The 11,359-nt window shown below is 37.4% G+C and overlaps 1 protein-coding gene across 1 annotated transcript; it reads left to right on the top strand.

Annotated features, from left to right (window-relative positions):
- The first annotated feature begins 8,085 nt into the window (after window positions 1–8,085).
- Window positions 8,086–11,359, top strand: LOC145055482 (cyclin-dependent kinase inhibitor 3-like). Its single transcript, XM_079003824.1, has 3 exons — window positions 8,086–8,686; window positions 10,718–10,906; window positions 11,050–11,359. Exons 1-3 carry the CDS (start codon window positions 8,286–8,288, stop codon window positions 11,120–11,122), a joined length of 663 nt encoding a protein of 220 aa, XP_078859950.1. The 5' UTR covers window positions 8,086–8,285; the 3' UTR covers window positions 11,123–11,359.

Genomic DNA, 11,359 nt, shown 5'->3' with positions numbered 1-11,359 from the left:
AGGTAAAAACAAGATCTACAACTTTCATTTAGACTTCATCGGCTAATTCTTGACCGATCTCAAATTTAACAGTAGGAGGCGTTTAGACTGTTAAATGACCGCGAAGAATTCGTAACTCCTTCATACGAACTCCGTTTTCATCAATCTTTTTACCGTTGAGTTCCTATTAATGAGATCTTCAACTCTCATTTAGGTCGCGTAAGCCAAAAACCGCTCGAACTAAAATTCGAGTTTCGGGTCGTGCACTGCTAAGCCGAATCTTAGAAAAATCATAACTTCCTCATACGAAGTCAGATTTGGGCGTTCTTTTTATCGACGCTCTTAGTTTAACATATTCTACAACTTTTGTTTAGATTGATAAGGCTAAATCTCGCTCTATCATAAATTCACTATTTACGATTCTCGGTGCCGTGCCGGTTTTGCCGTAAAACTTCGACGGACCATAACTTCTTCGTTATAACTCGGATTTCGGCGTTCCTTATATGTACGGAAACCTTGTGACATATTCCACAACTTGGTTAAGATTATTTATTCTAAATAATCTTTTGTCGAAAAGTCGTTTTCGACCCCTATTGCCTCTAAATTGACTAGCCCGGATCTACGGACGTTACAATTATCTCCCCTTTAGGATGATTATGTCCCGGAATCATCAACGAAACAGGGTCGTATAATGACTCCATACATCATCTCTTCATCCTAGGTGATAATTATAACTTCTACATTCCTTCAATTCTATCTCTTAAACTCATTGATTATAAGAGTACTCGATCGTGCACCTGCTCTCTACCTCAGGCTAGACTCCCAATTATGACCTTCAAGTCACAATCTCGATCCTTACTGGATACGAACTTGAGATGATTTCTTTTATTACTACTATGGATCGATGTTTCATATTCTAATGACCTATCATCGTATGTTGCAACACTTAGACTTAGGTCTCTTAGAGTTAAATTCTAAAACAGACTATGCCTTCCTTCATGTTCTAATGTGATATAATCACACTTTAACATTAGGCATTTCTAGCTACCAACTTCTTTAACAACGAGCGCGATATTTCTATTGATCGCTTTGATTTCAATCGTTTGGTTTAAGTCGGACACTACATCAAACTTGGTTCTCTGAACCACACAACATACTCATCGTAGTCGGACTCGATTCGATATGACCACAAGGGTCAGAATATCAACAATCTTCTTAGTCATTACCGAAACGATGGTAACAACACACTTGAATAAAACGAAATCAATTACTAGCTTCTTGGTAACCTTGTGACTTTCCCTGATCCAAGTGTGAGTCCTGTGCTTCCGGTAGTATAGGCCTCTACTACCATTCACACCTACTCATACTCGTCCCAAGTATTTGTCTCGCAGTTTCCCAAGTCACCATGCAGCAAATCACACAATCATTCAACACATCAGATAACAAAACGAAGGTCTTATATTATTTCTTGAAACGATTACATAGGTGTTCAAGTTCACCCTAGACTATGCCTTTACTAGGCTACATCATACGAAACTATGGCTACTGCATAATCCGATCTTTAGGTAAGAAGTCCTTATTCTTGATTCCTCGCATGGTTCTCTGCTTCGTCAAGGATCATATGAAATGCCCTTGGCCTTGGTGGCGTTTCTAGTCTTGCTGCTTTATTTTTCTTTGGGCAGTCTCTGGACATGTGCCCCTTGTCTCCACATCCGTAGCATACTTTGTCATTATGTGTGCAGTCTTTGGAATAGTGACCAGTCCTCCCACACTTGTAACAAGTCACTTCTTCGTTGCACTTTCCACCATGCTTCTTCTTGCATTTATCACACCATCTTGCTTCACCTCCATCTGCTCCTCCAAACTTTGAGAATTTGCTTTCCTTGTTCGACCTCGAAGATCCTTCAAATTTCCGCTTCTCTCCTGCCTTATCTTTTTCTAGACCTTTTTCTCTTATCTGGGCCTCTACGTTCTTAGCTGCCCTAACAGCTGCTTTCAAGGTAGTTGCCATTTTGACCATTGGGCCAAAGTCAGTAGGCAGTCCGTTAGCAAACCTATCAATCTTGGAGAGTTCAGTAGGCACCAAGTAGGGGAATAGCTTCATCCTCTCGGTGAATGCGGTGGCATACTCATCAACACTCATCTTCCCTTTCTTCAGGTTCTGAAACTCATTGTTTAGGTCTATCAGATCTACCTCCGAGCAGTACTACATTTTCAACTGTTCCAAGAACTCTTCCCATGACATCCTTAAGGCTTCTCCTCGTGGCATCCTATCTGCCAATAGCTTCCACCAACTCAAGACTCCAGTTTTCAGCTGTCTTACTACGAAGACAGTCTTCTGTTTCTCATTACAGCTGCATCTCTCAAACACCATCTCCATCTCAGAGATCCAATCCATAATCTCAACCGGCTTTGGGCTTCCTGAGAGACTTGGCGGTTTCGCACCCAAGAAATTCTTGTACATCCGCCCATCCTTGGTGTTTCTCCCTTCTGGGCCATCCCTTTGCTCACCTTGAGTCCCTACTTGACTCACTTGGCGGCTATAGTTCCCTTCCTCAGATTGCTCGAGAACTGGCTCCGTTGGTTCAACATGTACGGTAGGTTCGTCCCTATTCAACATCCGTCTCATTTCTTCCCTTTGTTCAGCCAACATAGCCCGAATCATGGCTTGAACTCCAGCCATGGTGACTGGCTCAAGTGCAACTTCTTCAACAACAGGTATTTGCTGAACCACTGGGGGTTGGTTCCTGTTCCTATTTGCGTTTACGTTTCCGCTACGGGTCCTTACCATCTCGATCTATACACTGAATAAGGTGAATTTAGACCTTTACATGACGTTTAAATCATCCTTATCACTCCGAAACATTTATATGCTAGTTCTAATATCGTAGTCGTACGTTTAGAATCCTAAACACATAAGGCTTCCAGATCCGGTCGGCAACAGACCATAGATCCGAACAACTAACAGCATATCAGGCACAAGTATTTAGCACATAAAAGCATTTTAGGCACAATTCCTAAAATAAGCTAGTGCTCACACCTCACAATCATCGCTTAGCATTCTAAGTTTAAGTCTAGAAATAAATCCATATTCCTAGATCGCTTAAACTAATGCTCTGATACCAACTGTGACATCCCCAAAATCACGGCCAGAAAAGACCGATTTTGTTTATGCTCTATAAAAATCAGAGTACTTCGTTTTATAAAAAGGTTGCGGAATTTGTTCCCAGAAAAACATGGTAAATACGTTATTAAAACATTTTCGAAGAAACGTACTTATTTCCTTTTAAAATGTTTGGGATGTCATCGTTAATACCGAAACATAAGCATAAACAGAACTTACAATGATTTACACTAGTGATCTACATCTCTTTTAAATCTCTCAGTGTAATGTCACTTCACTTCGTCACCTGTAATATACATAAACTGAGTGGGTCAGGTTGGGAAACCTGGTGAGTACATAGGGTTTTCAACCCACAATAATATAATTATTATGTTCAATCAAACAATCAACCCAATTACCCATCTCCATTATCTTCTTTACTCTTTAAGGATTTAACCTAAGAGTCATCTATCTTGCATTCGTTTATTCCGAAGTCCCTTACTTCCAGGGTTATAGGACTGGCACTAAATCCATAGCTGCCAATGTTCGTACATAAAGCACTAATTCCATAGCTGCTATAGTCTATTCATCGGGTACTAAATCCATAGCTACCAGTCTTTATTTAATAGGTACTAAGTCCATAGCTACCAATGTTCAACAGGTACTAAGTCCATAGCTACCAATTCCTATAGGTACTAAATCCTTAGCTACCAACGTCTAACTAATAGGTACTAAGTCCATAGCTACCAATTCCCAACAGGTACTAAATCCATAGCTACCAACGTCTAAAAGGTACTAATTCCATAGCTACCGGTGTTTGTCCCATAGGCACTAAGTCTATAGCTGTCAATGTATACTCACGTCATCTTCTATCTCTCATCATTCATCTACCCATCTCATACCCAACATATTCGTATATATAAAATACGTATACAGTTTAAATTCTTTAAAACATGTATAAAACGTTCAACCAGCATAGACAGCAAGTATTCAGATAATATGCACACATAGCACGTAGTTTATATAAAATACTTCATATCTATGTGTAAGATGAAAGGGACTATGCACTCACTTGAGTAGGTGGTGACTCAACACTCGAACAGCGCTTCGATACTCTCAAAACAGTTTCCTTCGATAAAACCTAGTATCAATACCACTAGGGTTTAGTCCAACGATAACTGCGACAAACTAATAGTCTGACTATTATTATTATTATATAAGCGTTAAATAACACTCAATATAACTCATAATAATAGCCCAAATACTCATTATAAGTTCCTAATAATGTTACTATATTAAAACATAAGCTATACTAAAGATGGGTTAGGCGTAGCTCACTTACAGCGAGTTTTCTCGAAAACCGGGCTTCGCTGGAGCAGCGTTCCCGAGCCGAAAGGCTCTTTTCTCGGAGCCGTCGGGCGCTCCGGGGCTTCCGCCTCGTGCTAGGGAGTTACCCTAGGCTTTGGGGGTTAGGATAGGCTAGAGAGAGAGTGTAGAGAGAGAAAGAAGTGGGGAAAGGTGTGAGAAATGAGAGAACCCGACTCTTCTATTTATAGGGTGAAATCCTGACGGACTCGCCGATTCGGTTCACTGACTCGCCGAGTCAGTGCCACGTGTCATCATCTGGTGGCTTTCCTTGGGGAGAAAGCCTTGGCCCATATTCAGCCACGTCACCCCTTTTGCAGCAGCACCCTGCCGACTTCTAAACCCCGTAACTTTCGCATACGAGCTCCGTTTTCGACGTTCTTTTTTCCACGCGTAGGTAAAAACAAGATCTACAACTTTCATTTAGACTTCATCGGCTAATTCTCGACCGATCTCAAATTTAACAGTAGGAGGCGTTTAGACTGTTAAATGACCGCGAAGAATTCGTAACTCCTTCATACGAACTCCGTTTTCATCCATCTTTTTACCGTTGAGTTCCTATTAATGAGATCTTCAACTCTCATTTAGGTCGCGTAAGCCAAAAACCGCTCGAACTAAAATTCGGGTTTCGGGCCGTGCACTGCTAAGCCGAATCTTAGAAAAATCATAACTTCCTCATACGAAGTCAGATTTGGGCGTTCTTTTTATCGACACTCTTAGTTTAACATATTCTACAACTTTTGTTTAGATTGCTAAGGCTAAATCTCGCTCTATCATAAATTCACTATTTACGATTCCCGGTGTCGTGCCGGTTTTGCCGTAAAACTTCGACGGGCCGTAACTTCTTCGTTATAACTCGGATTTCGGCGTTCCTTATATGTACGGAAACCTTGTGACATATTCCACAACTTGGTTAAGATTATTTATTCTAAATAATCTTTTGTCGAAAAGTCGTTTTTAACCCCTATTGCCTCTAAATTGACTAGCCCAGATCTACGGGCATTACAACCATAGCCTTTTCTTTTATTAAAGAATACTTTAGTTAAACATTTCTTTTATGACAAATCTACCAAATCCTTAGTTTGAGTTCAGGCACGTTCAAGAGTATGCCCGAATCCCTCAAACCAAGGCTCTGATACTAACTTGTAACGTCCCAAAACTCATAACCATTTTTTTTTGTTTTTATAGTAAATAAACCATTAATCAAACATGTTTGTCAAAACCATAAAATATTCAGAGTAAACCATATAACATCCCAAAAGTACATTAGAGTCAATAAGTAGAAAAATCATGGTGTGTGCAATGCGATCATCCTGAGCTCTTCTCATTCGATTCGGAGGTACCTGAAACATAAATTGAAAACCACAAGCACAAAGTTTAGTGAGTTCCTCAAAATACAACATACCATACATTTCAAGCATATATTGGGCCCTGCCCGTCATTTATCAGGCCCCCGCTTGGCATCGGTCATCACCTGATATTTATTGGGCCTCGCCCGATACAGATCTGTCAGTAACATATGAAGGGCCCCGCCCAACATACTCATCAGGCCTTATCAGTAACATGTGTTGTACGTGTTTGTATACATACAAACACATACAACACATGCAAGAGTCACACAGACAACTGGCATACAAATAACAATGATCCATGGACCGACATTGGTGCCTTCGACCCGCCAATCACTAGGAGGAGATCTCTGCACTAAATATGACCAAATAAAGCCCTAGTTAATATTTAGGTCATAAACCATAACCGAGACTTTAATTCACAATTATCGACTCCAAGGGTAAAAGACCATTTTACCCTTCCTCAAATGTCCCAAACTAAGTAGCACTTAAGGCTCTAAAATGGCCCAAGTCCATAAGATATTCAAGGCCCAAAATCCTATAGCCCAAAAGTGACCCACAATCAAAGGAGGCCAACAACTTGGCGTACGCCCTGCGTACCCAACACATACGCCCCGCATATGCACGTTGACCCAGAAGCAGGCTGCTGATCTAGTTCGCACAACGTACTAAGGAGTGCGCCCGACGTATTGGCCAGAGTCCCAAAAGCTAACCTAGGGTCTTAATCCCTTAATACCTTAACGTCTAAACCTCAGATCTACTACTAAATAAGGTCTTAAACCATAAAGCTGACAACTTTACTCACTTGCATGGCTAAAAAGGACCCAATACTAAACCCTAGGTCCAAAACTACATAAAAAGGCCAACAACTCAAGCATTGGTGAACCTCAACCCCCAAGATCTTATTTTTATGACTTCATACACTCGTAAATGCCCAAAAGGACAGCTCAAATGGTATGGAGTAGTCCATACTCCATAAGACCAAGGTTTTGGTACAAAAAGTGAATAAACATGGACATATTGAGATCTAGAACAAAGACCTTCAGGGTGTGAACTTGATACATCCTATAGATACAAAAGAAGGTGCAAAATCTGGATCCAAGGACTTGAATGGGCCACTCTATCTTTAAGGAACTCCCTTCACCACGAAAAACCACCTAAAAGCACCAAAAGATCACTATAAGGCTCAACAACACTCAAAAGAGGGCTAGGGTTTCGTGGGATATCTTCTAGGGTATGGAGGTTGATGAAAAGGAAAGGTCTTGGGTCCATAATGATGCTTAAATAGGGTCCAAACCCTAAATAATAAGGTTTGCACTCTAGCCACTTATGCCCAACGTTTGTGCCCAGCTCCCAAAAATTATGAAAATACCATTTGGGTCCAATTTAACAATTAATTCACATCCAAGGTCTAAAATGAAATAAATTCTCATACCTAGGGTTTAAAAAGAAAATACCTCAATATCGAGATGTTACAATAAAACGAAGGTAAGAATCGTAAATACGAATTATCCTTGATTGCATTATCAGTGTTTGTTGTATTTAATATACAATTGCATTTTAAAATGGAGGGAAAAAAACTAGTTTAAGTCTCGAGTCTGTGACATCTAATATACAATATGACATGCTAATATTTAAGCAAATCAAAATTGTTAATTGATTTGTAACTCATCTAAGAAACAATTGGTTAATTATGGTGATATATTTGTTGAGAAACCAAATATTTATAATGACATATTTATTGAGAAACCAAAGAAATGGTTTTTTTGTTGCTCAAATATTAACATGTCACATCATTTATTAGATGTCTCGGACTCGAAACTTACACTAAGTATTTTTTTTCTTCATTTTAAAATACATGCGTAAATTAAATACAACAAACACTGATAATAGAAAAATGAGAGTCATTGGTTAATTGGCTAACACGCCACGCCAATCAAGGATAAGTCGTAGTTACGACTCTTGCTTCGTTTTTTTTTTTCATTTTTCATTTTAAATTATTACGTTTTAAAATATCTATTTGTGATTAGCCAACAACTAAAATGAAATTTTTTCAAAAAATAATGACAAATAAGAAATAAAATAAAAAATAATGAAGCTAAATGCAAATACTTACATAAATATTTAGGGCTAGATATAAAATAAGAAAAATGCAAAATTAACACGTCATTAACCGACCAAGCACCTCATAATAAAACATTTTTTAAAATATAATAACAAGTGAAAAAACAAAAAATAAATTTGGAACAGAATATAAAGAAAAAGGTGGACTACAAATACTCTCAAAGTTGCTGTTCATCTTGACGCCAACCCTAACTTTATACATACAAATCTTTCCCCCCATTTCAAACCTCTCTCTCTCTCTCTCTCTCTCTCTCTCAAACACCATCTTTTTCTTCACCTCTCTCCATATTCAACGCCGTGAAGAATTTACGAGGTTGTGTTTTATGGTAATAAAAATAGAGCATCAGTGAAGTGAGAATTAAGTGATGGGAAGGTACATGAGGAAAGCTAATTTGACCGGAGACGTGGTGGCCGTAATGGATGTTTCGCAGTCGTCTCTTGGCGTCCGAACGCGAGCCAAAACCCTAGCGTTGCAGAAACTTCGAGCTACGAAATCAACTGCTACACCGCCAGAGTCGCCAGCGGCGGAACAAGACAGTGAATTGTCTTATCTCCAGCTACGCAGCCGGCGGCTAGAGAAACCACCGTTTCAACAACTAACATGCTGCAGGCAACAAAACCCTAACCCTAATCTTCTCACGATTTCTTCAGGTGTTTCTGGTTCTGTCGGGTCGGGTTCATTAGACACTCAAATTAAAGCAGGTGAAGAAACAGAGGAGTCTTGTCATTTTGGAGAAAATAATATTGATTTTGATGGCAGAGAAAGGTATACTTCCTTCAACTTTATATCAAAATTACAACTTCCTTTTACACGAAAATGCTCTGGCTTTTGCAATAACTGATACTTAATTTTGTTATTTCTTGATTATATGAACAAATATATGGAATTTCAACCTTCATTTTACTTCCTTTTTTTTTTCCTTTAACTTGCTAGTTTTTTTTTTATCATATGAAGCACACTAGATTTATATATTGTTTGCAGTGAAAGAACCAATGTGGGGATAGCAATTAGTTTATATATTTCGCTATATGTGTTTGTATAATTGCTATATGATTGTTTTCTAGTCTTAATTTGGTACATGCTTGACAAAAATAAGAAATAGGGGTTGTTTTCACTCTAAGTTTCAATGTGCTTGATTTATTTTGGAATTATTAGGGTTCTTTCTTCTCTTTTGGAGTAGATATTTGTAAAATTAATCCATTTGGAGACACTTTCATGTTCTTATGTTGAGAAAGGGCTTCTTCCCTTTTCCATTTCATCATGTGGGGTACCACTTTCCTTTCTTTCATCTAAGACAAATATGCTAGTAAACGTGTCTTCATGACCACCCTATGTATTTTCCATAACACGACTTCTTTTCAATTTGTGTTTCTTGAATTTTTTTTTCTTTTCTCAAATATAAGTCGAAAATCTTGGTGAAAAACATGCTAAAATAATTGATAAGGTAAAATACAAAAGTGAAATGATCTAAGCTTTGAATTTTGATTTAGTGGGCCTATAGACAGATAAGATGTTTTCTCATCATCCCTTATCTATTTTTATTCATTATCAATAAAGCCAAGATTTGACGTTGTTTCTTTTTATAATATGAACATTAAACCAAAATCACTAATGATGATAAATGATAACCGATCACAATCACTTATTACAGTAGTGGAGTGGACCCATGTTTTCCAACATAGGATAACCACACCCATTATTGTTTTCTATTAAAATCTTTAACTTTACACTACACAAAACTACAAAATTGGATAGTGAGTGGTGAAAAAGACTTCCTTCAATAGGCCTCTAGCTTCTTTTTTTTATTTATTTTATTTTTTATAAATAGGTGGTGAAATCAGAAATGTTACCCTGTATTAAATAATCAGAGGCGTTACTCAGATATTATGAGACCCACATGGTCCCATTTATTATCAACTGTTTTCTCTTTCCATATCAAGCTATCTTCTTTGATAGGTCTAGTTCTTGTGTGTTATTAGGAAAGATTCAGTCTTTTTTAAGATTAGAATGTGCCATTTATGCTGTTTTATGGGTGTTTGGATTTATGTATTTTTTTTCAAGTGATTATTGTGACTTGAATAATCAGAGAATCAGATAATCAGCTGTTTTAAGTTCAGGTAATAAATAGTATTTATAAGTTATAAAAACTTCTTATTTACTTCCATGAACAAAAATAGTAACCGGTTTTTGTCCAACTTTTGGTTTACTAGTTTAGACTTTAGAGGCATACACAAACATCGACTTTAATAGCATTCATGAAGGAGGGGGCCACATAAGTTGTTTTTTTTTTTTTTCATATGTTAGTGAATAGTACAGAAACAAAGGACAATAATTGGATATTTGGATCTTTAACTTCCACTGTCATATATATATATATATATATTTTTTATAAAAAATAAAATAAAACTTCTTCATCATAGATATGGTATGTGACCCCCCCACCCACCCCCAATTAAATTTGTAATCTTGTTGAAAAAACCAGCCTACATGGTCCACTTTCCATACCCTGAATTTATTTTTTGTAGTAATGTAAGAAAATAATAAAATAAAAAGTAAAAGTTTTTTAAATGTATCCCATGAATTCATTTTGTCATATTAGTGCATAAATTGGTCCTTTCAAATCCATGCAAAATCCATGACTTGCCATTTTTGGAAATAATATCTAGCTTATATTACGAATTTGCCCATTATCTTTATTACAACAAATGGTCAAATGGATGCTATATTTGACAAATAGTCAAACACGGTGTTAAATTTTTTGCTTTGAAAAATGATGGTTTGTTTTACCAATTACAGGAGCACCCGAGAAAGCACTCCTTGTAGCTTGATAAAGGACATATATGACATTTATACCCCTGGTTCTAGCACACGATCCATGAATCTAGAAGCTTCTAGAACATCCCAGAATTCAATGCCTTTGGCACAGGAGATTGAGGAGTTCTTTACCCGTCATGACCAGGAACAACAAAGACTGTTTGCTGACAAGTACACATCATCTTCTTAACCCTAATTTTTAAATGCAAGAAATAGCAACATACTTTCAAAAATAAATAAAGTAAGTTGCTATTTTATGCATTTAGTTCTTTATTTATTGGCTATAATTTTTTTTTGTTCTGATGTTTATGAAGGTACAACTTTGACATAGTGAATGAAAAGCCGCTTGGAGGACGATATGAGTGGGTACAAGTACAATCCCAATAAGGAAGGAGGATGGATATATATTAGAGGGCATTGGTGTAATTCCGCTTATACCCTTTGGTTTGCTAGTGAAATGTAAAGGAAAAAATTGAAAAGTTGTGTAGTTTAATGATTGAATTACACACTAACCTTTAGGGTAGAATGGGAAGAAGAAAAATTGTAACTTTTTAGGCTTAATTGTTCCATGTTTGTCTAGATTTGCAAGTAATAATAAATAATTGCCAGAGTTTCATGTTGTTA

This window comes from Lactuca serriola, chromosome 5, assembly GCF_051521515.1.
Source record: "Lactuca serriola cultivar US96UC23 chromosome 5, Lser_US96UC23_V15, whole genome shotgun sequence".
Lineage (NCBI taxonomy): Eukaryota > Viridiplantae > Streptophyta > Magnoliopsida > Asterales > Asteraceae > Lactuca > Lactuca serriola.
Note: the sequence above shows the minus strand (reverse complement) of the source record. Positions and strands in the feature narration are given on the sequence as shown.

Excerpts from the sequence above, each read along its gene's own strand:
- LOC145055482 (XM_079003824.1), top strand. The coding sequence starts at position 8,286 with ATGGGAAGGTACATGAGGAAAGCTAATTTGACCGGAGACGTGGTGGCC. Across the intron at positions 8,687-10,717 it reads GATTTTGATGGCAGAGAAAG|GAGCACCCGAGAAAGCACTC; the intron begins GTATACTTCCTT and ends TACCAATTACAG. Across the intron at positions 10,907-11,049 it reads CAAAGACTGTTTGCTGACAA|GTACAACTTTGACATAGTGA; the intron begins GTACACATCATC and ends ATGTTTATGAAG.